At 40.1% G+C, this 26,170-nt stretch overlaps 1 protein-coding gene across 3 annotated transcripts in view; it reads right to left on the bottom strand.

Annotated features, from left to right (window-relative positions):
- The window catches only part of LOC138968509 (uncharacterized), a 55,406-nt gene that overhangs the window by 15,217 nt on the left and 14,019 nt on the right, over nt 1–26,170 (bottom strand). The window contains exons 1-2 of one of the 3 annotated variants that reach the window (XM_070341079.1): nt 24,379–24,512; nt 21,009–21,107 (exon numbers count right to left, since the gene is read on the bottom strand). The exons of 1 other annotated variant lie outside the window; for it this stretch is intronic. In XM_070341079.1, coding sequence (XP_070197180.1) covers nt 21,009–21,060 — 52 coding nt within the window. In that variant the 5' untranslated portion in view covers nt 21,061–21,107; nt 24,379–24,512. Of the gene's footprint in view, nt 1–21,008; nt 21,108–24,378; nt 24,513–26,170 lie in introns of those variants that run through there. One more of the 3 variants, XM_070341078.1, reaches the window with a different exon arrangement.

The raw sequence follows: 26,170 nt of genomic DNA, 5'->3' as shown, positions 1-26,170 counted from the left end.
AGTTGATTACTGGAAAATACCCACGAGGGTTTATTTTCCAGTAATCAACGAGTTGTCGTCATTGTTTAAGCTATTTAGTGTCTCGCTTTCTTGCACAGTGTCACCTATGCTTACTGTGTGTGTGTGTGTGTGTGTATGTGTGACGGAGTGATTGAGTTTGTGTTACTGTTTGTCGATTTCTTACGTGAGCCTTGAAGGCTTCGCCTCTTGTTACATTATGTATTCCTCCACACGTTTTCCTTTTCGCAGGTAGTGTCGTGTCGTGTGTGTGGGAGGGAGGGGGGGGGGGGAGTTACATTTTCAGTGGCCGATTCATCCAGATGAATAGAGCTAAAATGTCCAAAAATTTTTAGAATCTTATAGATCTGTTCTTAGTTTTTACAGTATGGCTTCAGCTACATTCCGTCTGCGTGTGCCTTACACGAACGACTGTTGAAAAAAAAAAGATTCTCTTCAGAGATTCATGATACTATTCGGTTTTAACCACCACGTTATTACATTGTGTGATTAAATGATAAGGTGACGTGCATCTTCACGCAGTCGCGCGCGCGTGTGTGTGTGTAAGCTAAGGGGGGGGGGGGGGGGGGGGGGGGGGGGGGGTATGTCTATCTGTGCCTGTGACTTCAACATAAATTGTGTATATTCAACAGTAACGTTGCACATTGCAGATCTGTGCGCCAGGAATGTGGACAAGAAAGCCGCAGTTTGAGCAAAGATCCAACAGTAAGCTATTTTATTCGAAAGCTGTTTTATTCGAGGACAGCGAGTCCGTTTGTAAGCAAGCTTTTATGATGTTCCTGTACACAACCTTTATTGATGCTACAGGGATATGTGTTTCAAGTTTTTAACATTGAAACTGTGTGTGTGTGTGTGTGTGTGTATACGTGTACGTGTGTGTGTGTGTGTGTGTGTGTGTGTGTGTGTGTGTGGGTGTGAGAGAGAGAGAGAGAGTGAGAGGGAGAGAGAGAGAGAGAGAGAGAGAGAGAGAGGGAGAGAGAGAGAGAGACTGTCCGTGTGTGTGTGTGTGTGTGTGTGTGTGTGTGTGTGTGTGTGTGTGTGTGTGTGTGTGTGTGTGTGTGTGTGTTCGCTCTAAAAAAACGAGAACACGCAAAAATAAACATCGTATTTGGTCAAGGTATCAGAAATATTTAGTATATGCAGCTGCATATTTTGCTAATGGTGAAGGGTAACATTTTTTTCTCATAGCCTTTATTCATCAAGTTGACAGTGACAACATAATGAGGGAACACAGACAAATTAAATAACATATCCACAATTACTATAACAACAAATGCAAGCGGACCAATAGTTGCAACAAACTTCAGGCTAAAATTAATAACATCAAAAAGAAAGGACCAGGGGGGAAAAGAGAGATCACACGTATCTAAGAAAACAGCGGTAACCATTTGTATGTCCGAATGTATCATTAAAACCACGATATCCACATCTTGCCTGTTCTTAGAGTCATGCAATCATGAGTGGCAAGTGGTGTAAAAATTGAGAGACAGAAAGGCACAGTCGTTCCCATGAAAACTTTTGGCTCACCATCTCAGATTTAGACAAGATTGTACATGAACAAAGACTTAGATTCGACAACCTGGCTGCTTCATGCGCAAAGTGATAATTTATTTTTATGTGTTATCATCACAGATTCCTGCTTGTGTTCGTTCACAAATCAGTCAATAAAAAACAATCACAAACTGCACCCAGGCTGATTAGTTGATGTGTTTAGTGATGGTCTTTTCAGGCCTGGTCTGTTCTGACTGTAAATTGAATAGTTTACTCGGGAAGGACTGAACCTTTCACATCAATATTCAACAAAAACCAACAAAACGTTTGAATAACACATACAAGAAGTGCTTTTGTTATCAGGGGAGGGAACCATCTAATCCGAGCAAAATTACCTCCCTTGATTTTTTTTACGTGATACATGTGTGAACAGCTCAGATCATGGGTAATTTTAACACCTTCACATTTAAATGCTTATTTTATAGCCATCCATTGAATTGAGAAGAAAACAAAGCATACTAAACTGCTAAGCATGAATCAAACAATAAGAAAATAAAAAGAACCAACAGCATCGTTTTGTATGTGTGGGTAGTAAACACGTTTTATTTACAAAACACGGCGGAAAATGGCGACAAATTTGTTGCACAGCGCCAGGTCACTTTCTTCAACCAAGGCCAGTACTTTCATACATGACAAAGGAAAGCAAATATGGCCTGAATAATAAAGTTATAGTGTTCCTTTGCGTGTCTCAGTGATAAACTGTTTTAACCAACTATCTTCTGAAACGAAATTGCACTCAGCAGATTTGTCTTCCGCTCATAACTTTCGTGTCACACGGTCTTTGCGACAAACAGATAGATCGCATTCTCGCAGAAAATCATTGACAACACAGACCAGTCATTTTTAGCATTGCATTTGGGAAGGGCTACTATTATAGTGTGTTTTAAGAAAGAAAAACATTACAGTATCGGCAGAACACGACCAAATGAGTTTTCGTGTCACAGCGTTATGGGCGTGAGATTGTGTTCTCACACTGTAGCAAAATCATTGACAACACAGACAAGTCAGTTTTAGCATAGACATTGGGAAAGGCTACTATTATAGTGTGTTTTAGGAAAGAAAAACATTATAGTATCAGCAGAACACGACCAAATCATGACAAATGAGTTTGCGTTTTGGGCGTTATGGGCGTTTTTTCACACTGCAGATCATATCTCAAAAACTACGGAGTGGATCTTTATGAAATTTGATATGGATATTTTTGACTGGATTTTCTCATAGAAGGTTTTTCCGTTTATTGATAGGACAGTTTGATGACGTCATATTTTACCGTTTGCCAAAAGGTCGAGGCAGCACTTTCACAGTTACAGTTTTTCATCAATTTGATCGAATTTCTTATCACACAATCTCAGATCTAGGCCGGATTATGGGATTGCATTTCAGTTTGGTCACTTAAAGTTTTGTTATTGAAATGTTTGTTCGAAATATGTCATTTTTTCAAATTTTTAAAAACTAATATTTGAAACAAAAAATTTATATTGGTGTATTCCCTATTGCGTCCTGTATCTAAAACTATATAGTTTTGTTGTTTTGTATTGATAATTATGCTTAACAAGAAGAGCAAACGCTCGATCGAGTCACTTTCGCAGTTCTGAATATTATATGAGGCATCAGATGGACAGGAAGAAATTGCTATTCACAACACAATGAGTCACGTTCACATAAAATTTGAGCCCGGTCACTTTTATAGTTTCCGAGAAAAGCCCAACGTTAAGTTGTGTGTTGCCGAACAGAAAAGGCTAGTTATCTCCCTTGTTTTTCTGATAACGTTCGTAAAAGGCTACAGATGTAAATACTTTGATGTAAAGAATAATCCTACAAAGTTTCAATCACATCCGATGAACATTGTCAAAGATATAAAATGTCTAATTTTTCCTTTGACGCTGACCTGTGACCTTGAAAAAGGTCAAAGGTCAACGAAACCATCGTTAAAGTGTAGAGGTCATTGGAGGTCACGACTAAACAAAATATGAGCCCGATCGCTTTGATAGTTTCCGAGAAAAGTCCAACGTTAAGGTGGTGTCTACGGACGGCCGGCCGGACAGACTAACACTGACCGATTACATAGTCACTTTTTCTCAAGTGACTCAAAAATTAAGAAAACCGATAAATAACCACTATCTTTATTTATGAAAAAAGACACTTAAAAACAACTTCTATCTATTCCTTACCATTTTCTGATTCCAAATATATATAGTTTCATGGTGTTTGACGTTGAAAATAGGCTAAAACGACAACATGATAAAAACACGTCATTTCAAGTGTGGAACACGCTCATGACGTCATACTGAAAGGTGATGAATTATGGCTTCACCTTGCGATGTTTCATTTCAAACATGGTAACATTTTTAAAGGGGTTTCTTTCTCAGATTTCTGTTTGCCCTCTGTCTGTCTCTCTATGTCTCCGTCTGTCTGACTGATTCAATTAAATGTGTAATTACTTAGTTTTGCAAAAGTCAAACTAAGTAGGATATACCTAATTGATTCAGGTCTCTAAATTCTTATTGTAAAATTGTGAGTTTTATTCAAAACAAATTTAATTGGTGTTTTAAACTCAATAATGGGGCATGCTGTGATGAGTAGAAGAATGTGTGCTTACGAGCAGAAAAAGCCCATCAAAGTCAAGAATCGTGTTTTTCTTTTTCTATTTTCACCTTGTAGCTTCATACAGACACTAAGCAACAGTGTAGTTCCACTTCCAGTGCAATATCTTGTACTTTAATTTTGACCATCTGTGTAACACTTTATTGACCCATGATCTGAGCTGTTCATATGTGCAAAGTGAATAAAAAGTGCATCAGTCACAAACAAATACAACTATTTAGCAGGATCAAGTAGTACACTTGATGCATATATGAATGTTGATCTATTCAGAATAATAAATAATGTCCCGGCTGATACTCCCTGCTAAATTATTAGCAGATTATCATTTATATTTGTGTTCCCTATGCACAGCGTTTGTTTTTCGGTTGTTGTTGTTTTGGTTCATGTAACGTTTCAGGCGTATTCTCAAGACATTTAGAGAACTGTTATGGAAGCCTGAAGATCAAAGACAAAAATGTATCTACCGTAAAATGTAAAACAAGTCGCGTAAGGCGAAAATACAATATTTAGTCAAGTAGCTGCCATTTTTCAGCAAGACCGTATACTCGTAGCATCGTCAGTCCACCGCTCATGGCAAAGGCAGTGAAATTGACAAGAAGAGCGGGGTAGTAGTTGCGCTAAGAAGGATAGCACGCTTTTCTGTACCTCTCTTTGTTTTAACTTTCTGAGCGTGTTTTTAATCCAAACATATCATATCTATATGTTTTTGGAATCAGGAACTGACAAGGAATAAGATGAAAGTGTTTTTAAATTGATTTGGAACATTTAATTTTGATAATAATTTTTATATATTTAATTTTCAGAGCTTGTTTTTAATCCGAATATAACATATTTATATGTTTTTGGAATCAGCAAATGATGGAGAATAAGATAAACGTAAATTTGGATCGTTTTATACATTTTTATTTTTTTTTACAATTTTCAGATTTTTAATGACCAAAGTCATTAATTAATTTTTAAGCCACCAAGCTGAAATGCAATACCGAAGTCCGGGCTTCGTCGGAGATTACTTGACCAAAATTTCAACCAATTTGGTTGAAAAATGAGGGCGTGACAGTGCCGCCTCAACTTTCACGAAAAGCCGGATATGACGTCATCAAAGACATTTATCAAAAAAATGAAAAAAACGTTCGGGGATTTCATACCCAGGAACTCTCATGTCAAATTTCATAAAGATCGGTCCAGTAGTTTAGTCTGAATCGCTCTACACACACACACACACACACAGACACACAGACACACAGACACACACACGCACATACACCACGACCCTCGTTTCGATTCCCCCTCGATGTTAAAATATTTAGTCAAAACTTGACTAAATATAAAAAAAGAAAACGGTTTTTCCAATAGCTCCTGCCATTCTGATTGTGGACTTTAGCATGCATAGCCGTGTCAGAAGACAACACATATACATGCAGCCCGATTACTTGAAATGTGGCATCGGTATTAAGTGTGTGTGTGTGTATGTGTGTGTGTGTGTGTTTTGATGCAGCTGCAGAAGTAAAGAAGCTAATGTCTTACAATATTTTCAGAAATGATCGCTCTATCAGTCTATGGTTTACTACAGAACTGAAGGAGCAATGGTTAAGAGTGAGGGGGTAGGTATGCAATATACAATTAAGTGGGTAGATTTGTGAACCATCTGTGTGCCCGCTAGGTGGAAGACGTCCATGGCATCCATGTAAGAATACATCGCTGCTCTGCCGATTCAGGATGAAGTCATGTCCAAGTCATTGTCCTGCAAGAAAATACACGTCATTTTTAGTCCATATATGCATTTCCGTGACTAAGCTTTGGTTTCATCATCGGCCTGATAATGATGACCTAGAAGCAATAGATTTGTTATCAAAAACAATTGAAAAAAAAGTAAATTAATTCTTTCCTTCTCCTTGTATTTATCAATGTATTTATTCTTTTCTTCTTTTTTCTCTTGGGTGGAAAGGGGGGGGGGGGGGGTTGGTGGAGGTTGGGAGGGGGTGTGTGTGTGTTGTAATTAGTTGTTTTCAAACCCTTCAGACAGATACTGAATGCGCCGGAGACATAGCAGAATTTTTCGGGGATGCATAATCTTGCGATCAGATGTGTTAGATGGTGATTGTTCTACACTACTCGTCATAAAAAAAAACTTTGCAGATGCGTTTGAGGGCAGATCTTTATGATGAGGCCGTTTATCGTAAAACCAATTATATGACTGGAACGGCCTTTTATGCCCCTAACTTATTCAGAAAACAGATTGAGTTTACATGACGTAGTGTCGATACAGTGAAACCTACAACACACACACACCCCACAATCAAATTCGCAAAATCAAGGTTCCCCCGTTAAAATTGACAACAAATCAGAACTGCTAAAACAAAACATGTTTAGCATGTTCTTAGACAAAACAATCAAATTTGCATCCAAATCAGTAAGTTTTTTTCATATTTGTCTAACATGGACGCTATGGCATGCTGAGCGATGTAGGTGTCAATCCTCTCAGCAGGCATAAAAGGCAGTTTTTGAAGCCGTTTTAGCGGGTAATGAGACAAAAAATGGTACATTTGAGTAACTCGCTAACGCATTGCCTTCAAACTTTCGGAGAGTTGTGCTAACACATGTTGTAAAGTACTTTCGGAATTTCAAGTAATTTGAGACATTAGGTCTGCTGTTATTTGTCATGTCAGACATTGACGATAGGTTTTTGCTGAATCATTGAACAAATTTTATTTGTTGAAATCTTCAAGAACAATGACAGATGCGCCACATACTCAAATTTCATGTACATATTTTATCAGACATGGGTGGTATGAGGATTTCAGCGCGAAAGTAGTTTTTTAAGAAGTTGACTCATTCAGAGCGCTGAGCGCAAATGTCGGCCTACGCATAGCAAAGCTCACTGCCGACACGCTTAAAATAATGATCAATGGCTCTTGAAAAAGCATTTTCCAAAAATGTGTGTGTGCGTTTAAAGAAGTGCACATTCGAACAGCCATTGGTGAAACTGTATTAAATTTAAGGGTAAATTGAAGCTTTCATTTTTCTAAATGCATGCTAATTCTATTTTTTTTTCCTGTTCAATCGGACAGGGTACATCTTTATTTTTAAAACTCTTTCTAGGATGTCGCATAACAGCAGAACTAATACCTCACATGACTTGAGATTTCGTGTGTGCTTTACGACATGTGTTAACACAAATCTCCGAAAGTTTGGAGGCAATGCGTTTGCAAGTTACTCAAATGTACCATTCTTTGTCTCATTACCCGCTAAAATGGCTTAAAAAAACTGCCTTTTATGCCTGCTGAGAGTATTGACACCTACACCGCTCAGCATGCCATAGCGTCCATGTTAGACAAGATATGTTAACAACACAGACTGATTTGGATGCAGATTTGATTGTGTGAGCAAGAGTGACACTGTTTGTTTTTTTATTATCTCAAATTGAAGAACTCATTTTTTGCCCACACAAATTAATTTGGTTCAGCTGTTGTGCCTAGCAGTGTTGTTTTGCCATTTTGAAGAAGACTGGGTGACAGGGTGACCCCCCAAAAATGCAACCCTCAAAAATACTAATAACTTCTACATCTGTTGACCGAATCACTTTATATTTGGGGGACATAAACTTCAGCTACCGTGACACTTTCACAAAGGGGCATTTTTGTAGATCAAATGGTCAGACTTTTGTGCTATTTCAAGAAAAGTTGCCAAGATGTGGAAGGGTCATGCATAGGCTGAATTTTATGTCCCCCAAATATAAAGTGATTCGGTCAACAGATGTACAGTCGAACCCACTTAAAACGAACACGCTAGTTACGAATTTTGACTTATAACGTATTAGTTTTAAGTTCCCAACTGAATACCTCTTTCTTCATGCTTAAAAAAAATGCTTAAAACGAATTCTTTATAACGAATTTATGCTTATAACGAGCACTTTTTGGATTCCCAAGCATGCATAATGTCTGTAATTTACTCACGCTTATGACGAAATCTTTAAACTCGTCCCGAGATCGACATATCATGGGAATTTGAGAAGTTTGAATACATGTGTCAAAGTCTTCCCTTGCGTCGACTGCTTGAACCATTGCTCAACCAATCACTGAATAAAGTTAAACTGATTACACTGTACTCACAAAACAATTTCAAATTTAGAATCAAAGTGATTGATAGCTCAGACACTGAACATGAATGACTGACTGACGTTTATTTCCTTCGCGAATACCAAATACGAAACATCAATGTTTAGAACGGAAGCCATTGCCAAAAAATATAGATGCCAGAGTGGTTTCCCTTGGACAAGGGAAACCACACTCTCAACGTTAGCGTTCGCCGGTTCGCGATAGTTTATCAGTCAGTCAGTGCTTTCGATTTGGATTTGAACATCATGTTGCAACAAAAAAAAAAAAAACTAAATTGGCCAAGGTTTGCTACCCGTCGCCAAGGTAAGTGATTCCGGACAAATGATAGGAACACCGCGAATGTGGACAGTGTCAGTGTGTGCGTGTGTGTGACCAAAAACGTAACAACTGGATGAAACATCTGTGTGGTCACTCTCACTCAAACTCAACAATCATCACTCAACATGAGACACACATGAACATGTAACTGAATATGTCACTTTATTGTCTAAACGTGAAGCAGCATGAAAGTTGCGAAAGAAACAAATTGAAACACCATAAAATGTACAAGACTTAAAAAGGGGGGCCCGGTAGCTCAGTTGGTAGAGCACTGGACTTGTGATCGAAAGGTCGCAGGTTCGAATTCGGGCCGGGACGGACACGGGTCAACTTTATGTGCAGACCCAGAGACGGAAGCCATGTCCCACCCCCGTGTCATCACAATGGCACGTAAAAGACCTTGGTCATTCTGCCATAAGTGCAGGTGGCTGAATACACTTAAACACGCAGACACTTGGGTAGCGCGACTCCGTTGCTGCTAGCTTTCCACTGGGAGGAAGCGACCCGAATTTCCCAGCGATGGGACAATAAAGTAATGAAAATGAAAATGAAAATGAAAAAAAAAATTTTAAAAAAAAATAAAATCAATCAATTTTCTTAATACGAATTTTGGTTAAGACGAACTTTTTTTCCGATCCCCAGTGATTCGTCTTAAGCGAGTTCGACTGTACATGTAGAAGTTATTAGCATTTTAGAGGGTAGCATTTTTTTAAGGTCACCCTATATTTGCCAAAAAATCAGCCTGACTGGGCCATTTCTACTTTAGTATTACGAAGTGAATTTCCAGGATGTTGTTATAACATTTAAAGATTAATAACTGAAACATGACACATTTCTAAAGATTTCATCTAACGACTATCCGCCCTATCCTGACACGCCCATCACTTTTCAGGTTGTTGTTTTTTCATCATAATTTTAATGCATAATTACGGCACATCATAGTCGAGTCATGCACAACTTATGGCGATTAACAGCAGTGTGCTAACATTTTTGAAACTGTTTCAGATTTTTAAGTACTATTTTTGTAATTACAGGTCTTTGATGGGTGGTTATCAACCTCCCTTCCCCTATCTTGGTAGTGGTGACAAACACACCTGGAAGGACATGTGGCTGCACTTGAAGTAGGCTCCTCTGGGAAGGATCCTCTGTTAAAGTTGCAGGCCATGTTTGTGTGTGTGTGTGCTTTATGCATTCAGATATATACATATGTAAGAGTGTATGCATTAAATAAGTTGGTATATAATTAAAATTCTTTTGTTAATAAATTGTCTCGACTGATTGATGGGATTGTCGATTTTGTAAGTATCCTTTTAAACAGCAAACGGAAGTATAGTGTGTCACCACCCCCCCCCCTCTCTCTCTCTCTCTCTCTCTCTCTCATATGCACACACACACACACACACACACACACACACACACACACACACACACACATTTACAATATACAGCCCATACTTGAATAACTGAGATTAACATAAGCACTCAAGCAATAACAGAGAGAAGAACTCTTCAAACCATTACATTTGTAACTACACAAACTCACTGTAAGACTAAGAGACTGGATCTTTCTTCCCGATAACTCTTGGGGGCAGCTTCTTGAGTAGCTGTCCGCATGCGGACTCTTTGTGTCCTTGATTCCCTTTAACGTCCCCGATTGCGCTCACAAACAATGTAACACTGCCGCACCTGCTGGCCCTGCCCTGCCTCTTCTGATCGGTGGATATCTACCATGCAATACCAGGGCCGGACCAAGTTCGTTTGAGGGGGGGGGGGGGGGGGGGGTTCCAACTGAAGGCAGGGGTCCAAAGTCCACATTTATTTTCTCTGAGAGGTACATTGGATGGCCGGGGGGGGGGGGGACCCCAGGAACACGTACACACACACACATGCACACATCCACAGACATACGCACGCACATTTTACACATACATGCACATTTTACACACATACGGCACACACATAGACTTAAAAAATACAACAATAAAAACCAGCTGCATTCTAAGATTCGACCGGAGAATCTAGATATCTGATTCAACTGATGCAGTTAGATCTGTAGTTGTTAGTCTTGCAGGAAAATCAATGGCGATTCTGACGGCATCGATGTTGCGGGTAGTAGTCTACGTAAACTCATTAAAAATGAAAGCACACAAATCAAGAACTATTGTTGGAAAATACAATTGTTTTTGATTCAGATCCTTATTTTGTAGTCGAAATGTTTTGTGTGTGCAGAAATACAAATTTAGATCGATTGCAAGCGTTTTAGATTTCATTGTCAGTGTACGTGTGTCACTGTGTCGGAACTGTGCCTCTCGAAACATTCAGTTAGCGTTGGACCTATGCTTTTGCTTTATTTTTATGATGATTCCTTAATTCCTGAACCGAATCATTAAGCGAATCTTTGTAAACCACCATAAAACATAAAGTACCGTAATGTGCAATGCTGTAAGCGTAAAACTGACTTTTGAGAGGTTCCCTGAAATGCGTCAACTGGGCTAAGATTTAATATCTACGAATGACGAACACAGTACGTGAACAGAGCAAACACATTGCTTGAAACTGTTTTGTTGCATTATGAAGCCTTGTTTGCAGCCACTTAAAAGTCTTATACGACAAGAATGTATTGCATAATTGATAAAAAGAACTTACCAGAGAACTTTCCTCAAGGCAGCGGCTGCTCACCGCTAGGAATTCTGGGTGGTCGAGCACTTTGAAAACTTCCGGTTTACATTATGTTCCAAATAAGGATATCCTACTATGCTGAAATACTACAATGAATTTTCAAACGGCTACCCTGTCTCCGTCCTTTCTGATCGGAGGGGGGTGTTTTTTTGAAAGTGTTAGTGACTAGACTCAGCATTTTAAAATGCTGTAAAATGTCAATTTCCGTGAGAAAATGTAGACGAGGACCTTTAAAATCATGTTTTTGCCAGCAACAAGGACCAGAATGGTCCATGTCGTTGATTGCAGACGACGGTTCCCTTTCCGCATGAAGCCACGGAAATAACCGAACATTGAAAAACCCACGGACATGTATTACGGAGAAAACTCGGGATAACCGGATGTTTAGCATTACGTCAATATGCTAGAAATCACTGATAGGACGTCATGACGTATCATGCTTGCCTACGTAGATTGTATGTTCGAAAGTCTGACTTCTGTTTGGAATTCGCGTGGTGAAGACTGCGGCAAATCTGTAGATGATAAGATAACAAGGATTGTCTCAGAAGAAACGACTAAATGTTTCAGACCGGTAACTTTATTTCAACATTGCACTATATAATGGACGTTCTCTGTGACAGGAGAGTTTGCTGAGTTTTGTGTTGAACATTGGAGAGATCGTCTGCTAGAATCCATGCAGGCATGGGAATTGAAAATTGTAAAAAAGGCGGAAAATATTTAACTGAAGACGCGAAGCGTCAAGTCGACGGCGCGAAGCGCCTAGCCTTACTAGGGGGGTCCGGGGGCATGCCCCCCCGGAAAAAAAATTCTGCAAAGAACCCAGATGGTGCAATCTGGTGTCATCTGAGCTCCAAGTTTGCCATTAAATTCTGTTTTTAGAATCAGAGTTTTTAGTACAAAAATGTACCAATTTTTGCTTTTTTGAAGAAAAAAAAATATATACATGTATTATATGGTTTAAATTTGTTAAAAAAATTGATCTGTTGAGACAAACAGGAAAATGTAACTTGTAACACAATCTGTGCAATCTGGTTTACTTTCAAACATAAAAGTTCAATAACTGAGGCGGGCGGTAGCAGTGCGTGAACAAAGTACGGAAAGTTTTCGCGGGCTTTTGCGCAAAGGCCAAAGTAACCGGTGCTTTTTTTTGTGTGCCTCCCCCCCTTTATTTTTTCGGTGGACACTTTTGCATTTTCGGCGGAACAAAAAAAAAGGACAATTCCCATGCCTGAGAATCAGAGATAGGTCGCTTCAGATTGCAGCTTCTGGAAATTTGCAAGGTTTGTTGCCTGTTAAAGAACTGGATTTTACACGTAATGTATGGCATGTACAGTAAGCAACAACAAAAACACACACAAAGCAAATGGCATCGTCTGTCGACTAGTCACAGAAACAAACATGGCGAGGTATACGTGTAGGCTACTTTATACACGTCAGCCATTGTTGTTACAGTTTTGAGTCAACGTTGTATTCTTCCGCAACAGGGTCCAATCGTCTGGGTTTCAAATGATGTCATGTTCTAAAAATAAATTCTAGTATTGATTATTTTTTAGCCCTCTTTATTCAAACTTCGAATAATCCACGTGTGATTTTTGGGTGTAAAGTAGTTCGTTATAATTTCTCACTTGTCTAAAAATAATCAGCTAGATTTAATCCACTCCTCGGTTGCATTACAGGAGCTTAAACAATGACCACGAGTTGATTACTGGAAAATACCCACGAGGGTTTATTTTCCAGTAATCAACGAGTTGTCGTCATTGTTTAAGCTATTTACACAACGAGCAACACGGGTCGAACATGCAGTCATGCAGGCGACATTTTGTAGGCAATTTCACTGATTTCAGCCTAATCACTCAGAGTGTCAAATGCGCGTCATTCAAATAGTCCCTATTCTTTTACTTTATTCTTAGTCTCCGACTCGTCGGCATTATACTTGTCTCGTCTAAATATCGGACCCTCTTGCTACGATGAAAACACAATAGCGTTTATATATAGCTATTCTGACATTACATTCTGTGTTAAAATCATGTTTTTGCCAGCAACAAGGACCAGAACGGTCCATGTCGTTGATTGCAGACGACGGTTCCCTTTCCGCATGAAGCCACGGAAATAACCGAACATTGAAAAACCCACGGACATGTATTACGGAGAAAACTCGGAATAACCGGATGTTTAGCATTACGTCAATATGCTAGAAATCATAGGACGTCATGACGTATCATGCTTGCCTACGTAAATTGTATGTTCGAAAGTCTGACTTCTGTTGGGAATTCGCGTGGTGAAGACTGCGGTAAATCTGTAGATGATAAGAGAATAAGGATTGTCTCAGAAGAAACGACTAAATGTTTCAGACCGGTAACTTCATTTCAACATTGCACTATATAATGGACGTTCTATGTGACAGGAGAGTTTGCTGATTTTGTGTTGAACATTGGAGAGATCGTCTGCTAGAATCAGAGATAGGTCGCTTCAGATTGCAGCTTCTGGAAATTTGCAAGGTTTGTTGCCTGTTAAAGAACTGGATTTTACACGTAATGTATGGCATGTACAGTAAGCAACAACAAAAACACACACAAACCAAATGGCATCGTCTGAGAAACAAACCTGGCGAGGTATACGTGTACTTTATACACGTCAGCCATTGTTGTTACAGTTTTGAGTCAACGTTGTATTCTTCCGCAACAGGATCCAATCGTCTGGGTTTCAAATGATGTCATGTTCTAAAAATAAATTCTAGTATTGATTATTTTTTAGCCCTCTTTATTCAAACTTCGAATAATCCACGTGTGATTTTTGGGTGTAAAGTTTGTTTGTTTGCTTAACGCCCAGCCGACCACGAAGGGCCATATCAGGGCGGTGATCATGTGCTTTGACATATAACGTGCGCCACACACAAGACAGAAGTCGCAGCACAGGCTTCATGTCTCACCCAGTCGCATTATTCTGACACCGGACCAACCAGTCCTAGCACTAACCCCATAATGCCAGACGCCAGGCGGAGCAGCCACTAGATTGCCAATTTTAAAGTCTTTGGTATGACCCGGCCGGGATTCGAACCCACAACCTCCCGATCACGGGGCGGACGCCTTGCCACTAGGCCAACCGTGCCGGTTTTGGGTGTAAAGTAGTTCGTTATCATTTCTCACTTGTCTAAAAATAACGGTGCGTCCCGCTAGCGCTACGTGTCATTTGTGCTACGTATCGTTTGCGCTATTTTCTGTAGTGCTATCGACACAAATTGCCAAAAACAGTAGTGCTATCGGCACGTAGTGCTATTGCCACAATTCACACGTGCCATTATCACTACGTCTCAATAAAACTACGTGTCGATATCACTATTTTTGAAAAACCAATGTACTGTAGCGCTACGTGTCGATAGCGCTACGTGTCGATAGCACTATACTACATGTTCAAACGGCAGACACTTCCCTTTGTGTTTGCGTGTGAGTGTGTATATGTATTGTCTGCATGGCTGTCTGTCGGATCTGTCTGTCTCTGTGTGTGTGTGTGTGTGTGTGTGTGTGTGTGTGTGTGTGTGTGTGTGTGTTGTGTGTGTGTTTGGGTGTGTGTGTCTCTCTCTCTCTCTCTCTCTCTCTCTCTCTCTTTTCAGTCTCACCATGTATTTATTTCATGGTTGTTGTTGGTGTGTGTGGTTTTTATTTTTGATTTTGTTCTTCCCCCATCCCCCGTGGTTTGTATATGAGTCTGTGGCCTTAGTATATTAAACCATTCTGAGCTCTCTCTCTCTCTCTCTCTCTCTCTCTCTCTCTCTCTCTCTCTCTCTCTCTCTCTCTCTCTCTCTCTCTCTCTCTCACATCAAAAATCAACTCTAATAAGTTATGTGGAGCACTGTTTATGGACTTTGCAAAGGCATTTGATGTTATTGATCACGCCCTCCTTTTGCGGAAACTTTCCATTTATAGACTACCACAGCCCACACAGACTTTTATAGCCTCTTTTTTGTCGGGAAGAACACAAAAAGTTACCTTTAACAGTTCGAGCTCTGAAGCAATGCCAATTTTATATGGGGTCCCACAAGGCTCGGTCCTCGGACCTTTATTATTTTCTGTCTACATCAATGACTTACCATTACACATATCCTCTGGACAGTGTGATATGCTAGCTGATGATACTACTATTCATACCTCAGGTGATGATATTACTTCGGTAGTCGACACGCTTCAGAAGTGTGTCGATGATGCTGTAGAATGGACGCATTTAAACCACATGTCTCTCAATCCAGAAAAAACAAAGTATATGCTAATTACTACGCGTCAAAAACGACAAGTCATGTCGGAACCAAAGAAGTGCATTTCTGTTGATAGTCAGCTGATAAACGAGGTTAGTGAACACAAAATTTTGGGTGTAACTATTGACAACAATCTAACATGGGGCCCTCATGTAAGTAACTTATGTAAATCTACAGCAAAAAAAGTTCATCAGTCTGCAAAGATTAAACATTTTCTAAATTTTGATGCGCGCAGAACATTTTTTCAAGCGCATGTGCAGTCTGGAATAGACTATGCATCAACCCTTTGGGATTCTGCAAGTGATGCAGCTTTAAGACCCCTAAAATCTTTGCACAGACGCGGAGTAAAAGTTGTTCTGCTGAAAAACAGCACCCTCTCTAATCATGACTACAAAAAAGCTGAAATTCTTCCACTTTCATCCAGACTAGCGTTTAACAAGGCAAGGTTTATGCATAAAATAGTTCTTGGACGTGTACCAGACTATTTAACTAAAAGAATATTATTAACTGAGACTTCATCAAGCCGCACGAAGAAACTAAATGTTCCCCTCCCTAGAATTGACTTGTATAAAACTAGTCTGGCATATTCAGGTCCATTTCTGTGGAATGGTTTACCAGTCTCTCTCAGACAGCCACTTTCTGTTGCCAGTTTTAGAAGACATACTTTTTTGTATATGCTTTCATCGTCGTGTGGCACTTAATGCCTCGATCAGGTACTGCTGTTTGATAAGTACATGAAGATCTACTAGTATAATCATTTCATTTCAGTTAAGTTTTTTTTTTAATGATTATGTGTACAATGTGTACATGTGTGTGTGTGTGTGTGTGTGTGTGTGTGTGTGTGTGTATGCGTGCGTGTGTGTGTGTGTGTGTGTGTGTGTGTGTGTGTGTGTGTGTGTATGTGTGTGTGCGTGTGTCTGTGTGCGTGTGTGTCTGTATGTGCATGTATGTCTGTGTGTGTCTGTGTGCATGTGACCGTGTGTGTCAAAGTGTGTGTTTTAATGTATACCATTACCAATGACCATGTATGCTATGAACATTTTTTTTTTTCCTCTTTGTCTGATTTAATAACCATGTTTTTATGTTTTTGCTTTGCTTCTTCTTCTGCTTTAATATTATGCACTGGTTAGTTAATTCCCTCTTGGGCGAGGGCTGGATGAAAAAAGATCTTTGCTGTATCTACTCCATTACCCTCGAAAAATAAAGTTGGTTCGTTCGTTCGTTCGTTCGTTCGTTCGTTCACAAAAATAAAATTTGATTTGATTTGATTTGATCTCTCTCTCTCTCTGCACCTCTCAATCGCTCTTTCTCTGTACCTCTTTAAAATCGCTCTCTCCTTGTCTCTTCCGCTCTCCTCCCCCTCTCTCTCTCCATCTGTCTTTCTGTCTTCTCTCGCTCTTTCTTTCTCGCTCGCTCTTTCCCCCTCCCACCTCTCTACCTCTCTCTCTCTCTCTCGCATGATACCGTATATACATACACGGATGTTTTTCTGTGTGTGAGTTTGTGTGTACGATACCGTGGGTACGTATGCGTTTGTGCGTGTGTGTGTGTGTGTGTGTGTGTGTGTGTGTAATGATTATGAGAGAGAGAGAGAGAGAGAGAGAGGTAATTGAATTTGCCTTTTACCGAATGAAAACTATTGTCAAAAACAGTGCATTAAGAACTAAAACCAACCAACCATAAAATAAAAAGCACCCTCCGTCCCTCTCTCTCTCTCTCTGTTAACTGTCTCTCTCTTCCGCTTTCTCGCGCTTTCTCTGTCTGTCTGTCAGTCAATCCCCCCCCCCCCCCCCCTCTCTCTCTCCCCCCTCTCATTTCATAAAAGAATTTGGGAGAGAAGAAAAGGTTTCAATATCCTCGGTTATACCTTGTGTCAACATTCTAGTAAAAATATATGCAATAACACTGTCTTACAAGTTTGTCAAAAGCAAAGCCCTGTTTTTCTAAAAAGATCAAAATCCGAAAGAAACAACTGAAAATCATGCAGAAACTTTCTTCCGAAAATTACAAATCTCTGGCAAAGTGAAAGGAACAACAAAATATGCCTTCAGAGAGAGAGAGACAGAGACAGAGACAGAGACAGAGACAGAGACAGACAAGACAAGACAAGGACAAATTCTTTATTAAAGGTACTGAACTTGTCAAATCCAGGTGCACGGAGCCCCTGGGGCTTTTAGTCATACCTCAGGCAGCTATCTGTTAGAAGAACTACCAAGTTTCATTGACTTGCACCCAAAGAGTCAAGAACTGCGATTTTTTTTACGAATTAATTTCGTACTCGGACCCGGCTGGTCTTGACCTATTTTTGGATCTAAATTTAGATCAGGTAGATCACCACATCATGCACAAAAAGACAGTCACTAGCAAACTATGTCAGACGTCATCATGAGTTTGTGTAAAACAAAATGGAGGCCGGAATCACTCAGTTGAATCGAACTCCGACCAAACACCACGTAATAACTAGGTTAATTTATGCACTCGCGTGAACAAGAAACTGTCGAGCTTCACAGATGTCGTCGTATTATCTGCATCCATCTGGCATGTTACGTAAACGAACCCAGACCAACACGTTACTACCATAGGAGAATTTTACTACCATAGGAGAATTTTTGAACTGTAAATGCACTCAGCTGCAAAAAAACCGCAAAACGAAGGCTGTGAGCTGCACTGTGCCTTTAACGAGGGTAATGGCATAAGCAAACAGGTGGTTTTTTTTTACATCCAACCCTCGCCCATGGGAGGGTTTAATCTAATGACAATACGTTTAAAAAATGTTAGAATATGAATCAAAGAAGTAATAAAAAGCAAACAACCGAACAAACAAACGATTAACAGACTAAACAAACAAACAAAAACATACATACAAACGAACATAACATAAGAGAGAGAGAGAGAGAAAGAAGAGAGAGAGAGAGAGAGAGAAAAAGAGAGAGAGAGAGAGAGAGAGAGAGAGAGAGATAACTCAGAACTCAGAATGGTTTATTATATTAATAAGGCCACAGAGAGAGAGAGAGAGAGAGGCAGAGAGAGAGACAGAGTGAGTGAGCGAGCGAGTGAGGAAGAGAGAGAGAGTCACACACACACACACACACACACTGAAACAGACACACACACGCACACACATACACCGACATACATATACACGTACACAAACCAGGAGTGAGAGCGAGAGAAAAAAGGAGAAAGAGAGAGTCGTCAGTAAGTGGTATTGACACGTAGCGATAATGACACGTAGCGCTAAAAGATGTAGTGCTATCGACACGTAGTGATAATGAACGAATGATAGCGATTCATCGACAAATTATTTGTAGCACTAATCAACGTAGCGATAGCGGCACGTAGCACAAATGACACGTAGGACAATGACACGTAGCACAAATGACACGTAGCGCTAGCGATACGCACCCAAAAATAATCAGCTAGATTTAATCCACTCCTCGGTTGCATTACAGGAGTAGTATAAACATTTTTATACAACTCCTGTAATGCAACCGAGGAGTGGATTAAAAACAAGGGGGGAGATGGGATAGAGCCACTTGTTAATTGTTTCTTGTTCACAAAAGCACTAATCAAAAAATTGCTCCCGGGGCTTGCAACGTAGTACAATATATGACCTTACTGGGAGAATGCAAGTTTCCAGTACAAAGGACTTAACATTTCTTACATACTGCTTGACTAAAATCTTTACAAACATTGACTATATTCTACACAAGAAACACTTAACAAGGGTAAAAGGAGAAACAGAATCCGTTAGTCGCCTCTTACGACATGCTGGGGAGCATCGGGTAAATTCTTCCCCCTAACCCGCGGGGGGTGTGTGTCTGGTTGGAAGTGTATTGTCTTTGTACAATTTAGGTGATTCTCAGTATCTAACAATTTACATTTAAACATGCTTTGCATTTCAAAATTACATAAAACAGTGCAGTTCAGTGTTGAAAAAAGTGTGTTTTTCTTATTATGTGTGAAATAAGGCTGATTTCTTGTTTGTGTGTGTGTGTGTGTGTGTGTGTCTGTGTGTGTGTGTGTGTGTGTGTGTGTGTGTGTGTGTGTACGTGTGTGTGTGTGTGCGCTTGTATTTAAGTTCTTGTGGTGATTAATCAGTAACGACTTCTGCAATTTCAAGTTGCACGTTGTCTTATGCTTTTTGGTGCAAACTTATGGTTTTGTTAGCAAAATCTTATGGTGAGAGTCCACAAGAGCTTGACAGGTATGAAAAAGGTGAAGTGATTGATAGGAAGAGGCAGTGTTCCAGACATCCGTCGTAATCAGTCCGTCATCAACGCTGTGGTTCGACAAGCGATTTGACATGCAAGTGCGTGTCAGCGAATCGGACGACTTTGAGAGAGTGACAGACTGGTCAATCAAAATGAACAAAGCAGGATTAAATTACATATTCTTACCCAACTCACATAGATAGCAATAACTTCGTTTGGTTGCTAAGACATTGAAGCACTCTTACATGGTAACATGGGGAGATAACTCTAAAACAAAAACCACATGCCATATAAGGCATGGTCCGTAGTGGTTATCTCCCCTACCGGTGTACCGCGCATGCGCAGGATGTATACCAGTGACACTCATTCCTTTTCCTTCAACCAGAGATGCTTCAACCCACGTTGCATGACGTGTTTTGAGGTGCTCAGGCTTTTTCTTAAGCCATAGGCCTTTCTCTCAGGGAAGGCCATCGAATCTTGGTAACATATCAACGACCTTCTTTACTTCTTCAGGAATTGGTGAAAGAAGGTTACACGTCCTTGAGAGACAGAGAGAGAGAGAGAGGTCAGAATGGGTTATTGCGTATGCTATGAGCCCGTTGCAAAGTGGGGGTGGATTTGGGGAGGACTGTTCGAACACTCGATGAAATTTGAAAATCGAATTCAAAAGTTCACATGTAGCAAATAGCACGAAAGGAGAGTGTCCGTACAAACAGACAAGTACAACATGTCACACGTGTCGCGCTCTAAACGAGGCCGCTAGAGAGAGAGAGAGAGAACGAACGAACGAACGAACTTTATTACTCAAGGATGGAGATTTTAGGCTGATGCCTAGTCTTACAACCTGTCCCTGCTAAAACTAAAACATGTATTAAGATGAATACAATGACAATCGTAAACCGACACGAAAAAAAAAAAAGTATGAAAGTTACACATGTAAAGATTAATCATGCAGTATTGCAAACTACTACATTATCTTTACGAATATCAAATAAATCAGAATACATTTAAAATTACATGTCAAAATAATGCAAAGGGATAAAAATATGTGCACCACTCACACACACATTTACATCACGTCACACATACCTGTATACGCATGCACACACACACGCACACACATACACACCCGCACACAATCCAACACACTCACGCACACACACACACACATACGCCCACACAATACATACACACACATACAGAGGGGGAGAGAGAGAGAGAGAGAATCAATTAAGGATGGATCTGGTCTAAATAACTCACAAGGACCAGCGTGTCCAAGTCGCCTCTGCAACATTCTCCTTTGTGACGTCATAACAACCTTGGCCGCAGGCCCTTAGTCATTGTTCACGCAATATGATACTGAAATGAAACAGAAATATATACATATTTTGTGTGTGTGTAATTTTATAGGGAAATTACTTCAGTCTTTGACGAATATTCCCCAAACTGAAGTACTGGGTAATAGACCTACAATAGACGAATTCTGGAAAATAATTATGTCGGGTATGAATACCGAATGGATTACAAAAGAGTGAATACCCTGACTGACTATTGGGCTTAACCTCCTCTTAGGCCAGCTGGCCTGCATTGGGACAGGTATTGATGGACATGGTGGAATACTTTGACTCAAACAAACCCATTGCGTCTGTCTTCTTCGAAACGCCATCATTCATTAGAATGGGGGCGGGGACGTAGCTCAGTTGGTAGCGCGCTGGCTTTGTAGCCAGTTGGTCGCTATCAGCGTGGGTTCGATCCCCACGTTCGGCGAGAGATTTATTTCTCGGAGTCAACTTTGTTATGGGGGCCAGGAGGCCCCCATTCATACGGTTAGTTTCGAGGTTGACCATGGGCAGCGCCATTTTGTTGTGAAATACGTCATCAGTTTGTGTACACAGGAAGTTGTGACATCCGTCACCCTATGGGAGGGGTGAAGGCAACATTGTTCATCAGTAGAAAGTTGTGAAATCCGTCACCCTATGGGAGGGGTGAAGGCAAAATTGGTCATCACTGAGTTTGTGTAACACAGGAAGTTGTGAAATAAGTCACCCTATGGGAGGGGTGACGGCAAAATTGTTCAACAAAAACAACACAGATCGAACTGTGCAGGGTCAACCGCAACAAACTCAAACCATTCATACTGTATTGCATTTGAGTGACTTATATACCAACATTTTTATGTCTTATTTTCAGCACAGGTGTAGGAAAAAATCATGAACCAAAATGTTATTTATTTTCTAATTTAACATTTGTTTTATAAATGTGACCATGGTCTTTCAAACATACAGTGACATTAAACATTGTTATGTTGAAAGAAAAGAAAAAGCTTTTGTGCACAAATCAGAAAATACATTGTACATTTTACCTACAGGCCAAACAAGAGATCCAAGCAAGTTGCACTGATCTAAAAATATATGTTTAGATCAATGGCAAGTTGTCAAGAACAGGCTCTTGCATTTGGATGTGTCCAATGATAGTAGGTTTGGTTGTGATCAATCAGAATAATGCAGGAATAAAAATGTATGACAGTTTGGTATGATGACATGTAATTCACATATGCTGAAATATAATATTATACATCATATAATATTAATATGGCTGTTGCCATGACCATGAACCCCAAGAAAGGTTTAATGTTATGTAAATCAAAATACCAAAATCAAGCACCTATTAATCTGATCCCCGCGTGAAGGAAATCGCTCACCTTCCACGTCCAAAACGTAGTGATATTGACACGCCAGATTAGCGCGGTAGCGTATTGTGCTAAGCAGGAAAGCGCGCTTTTCTGTATTCTTGTTAACTTCGCAATTTCCGGAAAACATCCACCTTCACTTTGAGACTGTTCTGTTTACATTCGACACTATCAAAACCACTTTGCAATACTGAAATAATTTTTCTGTGTTCGAAAGCTACAGCCAATCGTTATTATATCCCCTTAGGTACAGTTTTATAACATTATTGGCACATGTAAACAATAGGAATCAAAAACAAAACTCAAAGACCACACAAGCTATTGCAACCTACACCTATCTCTGGTCTCTCTTCCTGGGTACAATGGTACCTAAGACTTACATTCAAATGCTTACATTTCCATGCTACCCACATTGTCAAAATACCAATAATTATTCAAAACAAATGTTAACTACTACCTAACTTCATTTCAGACCCACACCCATTATTATACTTACATTTCACATTTAAACCATTAGTCGGCCCCCTGTCGATATTTATCGACTAAGTTCCTTGTGCAGACTCTCTTCGGTGTCCGAACACCCCCGTGTGCACACATGCGCACGGAAAAAATCCCACGTTCACAGCGAAAGTCTCAGGGCTTGGAAAACACGAAGACACGCATGCATCATCTATCGTCTCTGATTATCATGATCGTATTTCGATACTTTCACGAGACAAACCCAATACTGGTGTGTCCAAAAAGACAGCCACAGCGGGCTTGTTCGAATCAAAGTATCACACCATATCTTCAGCGTATTACCAATACCTGTCCTAATATAGGCCAGTTGGTCTAAGAGGACGTTAAACCCTAATAGTCAGTCATTAGAATGAGAGACGAGATATGATGCATCGCTACCCCCCGCGGGTTAGGGGGAAGAATTTACCCGATGCTCCCCAGCATGTCGTAAGAGGCGACTAACGGATTCTGTTTCTCCTTTTACCCTTGTTAAGTGTTTCTTGTATAGAATATAGTCAAATTTTGTAAAGATTTTAGTCAAGCAGTATGTAAGAAATGTTAAGTCCTTTGTACTGGAAACTTGCATTCTCCCAGTAAGGTCATATATTGTACTACGTTGCGGCAAGCCCCTGGAGCAAATGTTTGATTAGTGCTTTTGTGAACAAGAAACAATTGACAAGTGGCTCTATCCCATCTCCCCCCTTTCCCCGTCGCGATATAACCTTCGTGGTTGAAAACGACGTTAAACACCAAATAAAGAAAACAAAGATGATGCATCGCTCCTGCGTTTTCCAAGTCCTGAGACTTTCGCCGTGAGCTTGGTGCCTTTTTCGTGTGGATGTGTGCACACGGGAGTGTTCGGACACCGAAGAGAGTCTGAACAAAGGTGACTCCAAGAAATAAATCTCTCGCCGAGCCGGTGAATACCCTTGCTGTTGAGCGAGTTTTCGCGAGGAACAGGGTTGAGCTACGGTAGGGTCACTGCGCATGTCTGGTTTTTTTCTTCGCGGAAACGCTGTTGGGTTGTGTCCAGTCGCGTCCCTTGCAACAAGATGGCGACAAGCGCGTTACGGATTCCATCGCTGTTGTTTTGAGATAATCGGTACATTTTGGTTAGTGTACTGTTTTATTGTTGATGTGAATGTAATGCCAAAACATCGAACTATCGATTCGAACGTCAATGAAGAAGTGAGCGTGAAAATCGAGCGCAAAACAGCCGGGTAAAAGTTCAGGGCGCTAAAGTACATTTGAGCCGAAATCGCACCCAAACTCCTGTTGACCTCATTTCTTCCCAAAATAAACATCACTGCTAAAATAAAATGCATTAAAACCAAGACAGTATCCAACCCAGTATCCTTAATTTTTGAAAGGCTAAGTGATTTACAACAAATGTCTTCTCACAATCCGTAACTTTGTCAAAAAATATTTGCAGAAGTTTCTCACCTCGCCTTGGCAGCCATCTTGGAACTGGAGAGACCCTACGCAGGAACCAAGGTTGAACGTTGGTTAACCGGTGACGTCACTCCAGTCGTACCGGACCGAGTTTTTGCGACCTCCGGTTCGACTCGAGTCACCTTAGTTGACGCTAAAACTCGCTCCCAATTGAGAAAAACAGTCCATAGGCCAATAACTAGCGGAGGGTGTGTCTGAAACTCACGAACACGGAGCACGTGTGGTTTGTTTGTCTCTCTAAAATCCAGGAAATTCACTCCTTCACAACCCATAAAAACCCGACAGAGTTATTTCCGAACATCGTCTATTGGAAAAAATAAACTTAACAAAATAAATATTGCGACAAATGTCGCACCCCAATTAAAGCATTAATTCCCGTGCTATTTGATTTTAAACGTTCTATGCAATTTAAGGCAGCCAACTGGATCTGGCACACCTTTCAAATGAAAGATTTCTTTAACAGGGATCACGCTCAAATAATGGTACCCTAAATCGACCTGACAAAAAGGTACCCATAACAAATCGAACAAAAAACATAATAGGCAAAATGGGTTGCTTTGAAACTTTCAGGATCTGAAGTCTACATAGTTTCAAAGCAATCCATTTAGACATTACTGAAATACAGCGCTTTTTGTTCTGTTACATTTTCCTATATCCTGGCGCATAAACCACATTTTTACATTTAGTCAAGTTTTGACTAAATGTTTTAACGTAGAGGGGGGAATCGAGACGAGGGTCGTGGTGTATGTATGTCTGTGTGTCTGTGTGTGTGTGTAGAGCGATTCAGACTAAACTACTGGACCGATCTTTATGAAATTTGACATGAGAGTTCCTGTGTATGAAATCCCCAGACGTTTTTTTCATTTTTTCGATAAATGTCTTTTATGACGTCATATCCGGCTTTTCGTGAAAGTTGAGGCGGCACTGTCACGCTATCATTTTTCAACCAAATTGGTTGAAATTTTGGTCAAGTAATCTTCGACAAAGCCCGGACTTCGGTATTGCATTTCAGTTTGGTGGCTTAAAAATTAATTAATGACTTTGGTCATTAAAAATCTGAAAATTGTAAAAAAAAAAATTTTTTTTTATAAAACGATCCAAATTTACGTTCATCTTATTCCCCATCATTTTCTGATTCCAAAAACATATACATATGTTATATTTGGATTAAAAACAAGCTCTGAAAATTAAAAATATAAAAATTATTATCAAAATTAAATTGTCCAAATCAATTTAAAAACACTTTCATCTTATTCCTTGTCGGTTCCTGATTCCAAAAACATATAGATATGATATGTTTGGATTAAAAACACGCTCAGAAAGTTAAAACGAAGAGTGGTACAGAAAAGCGTGCTATCCTTCTCAGCGCAAGTACTACCCCGCTCTTCTTGTCAATTTCACTGCCTTTGCCGTGCGCGGTGGACTGACGATGCTACGAGTATACGGTCTTGCTGCGTTGCATTGCGTTCAGTTTCATTCTGTGAGTTCGACAGCTACTTGACTAAATGTTGTATTTTCGCCTTACGCGACTTGTTTAGTTGTGTGGTTGCTTGACTAAAATTAAATAAATCGGATGACCCGTTCCAACGGCTCTGCGATATCACAGCAAACCACGAAGCACGCAAGGACGACCCAAGTTAAATTTAGAAATGTCATCTCGACCAAAATACTCCCGGGAAGCAAGTACCTTGCGCGAGGAAGCGTATGTTTAAAAAGACTGAAAATTCAGCATAACAGTAACCTTTTCCCAGGAACAGATCAAGTCTGCAAGGTAACCCAACGC

Source organism: Littorina saxatilis, linkage group LG6 (assembly GCF_037325665.1).
Source record: "Littorina saxatilis isolate snail1 linkage group LG6, US_GU_Lsax_2.0, whole genome shotgun sequence".
NCBI lineage: Eukaryota > Metazoa > Mollusca > Gastropoda > Littorinimorpha > Littorinidae > Littorina > Littorina saxatilis.
Note: the sequence above shows the minus strand (reverse complement) of the source record. Positions and strands in the feature narration are given on the sequence as shown.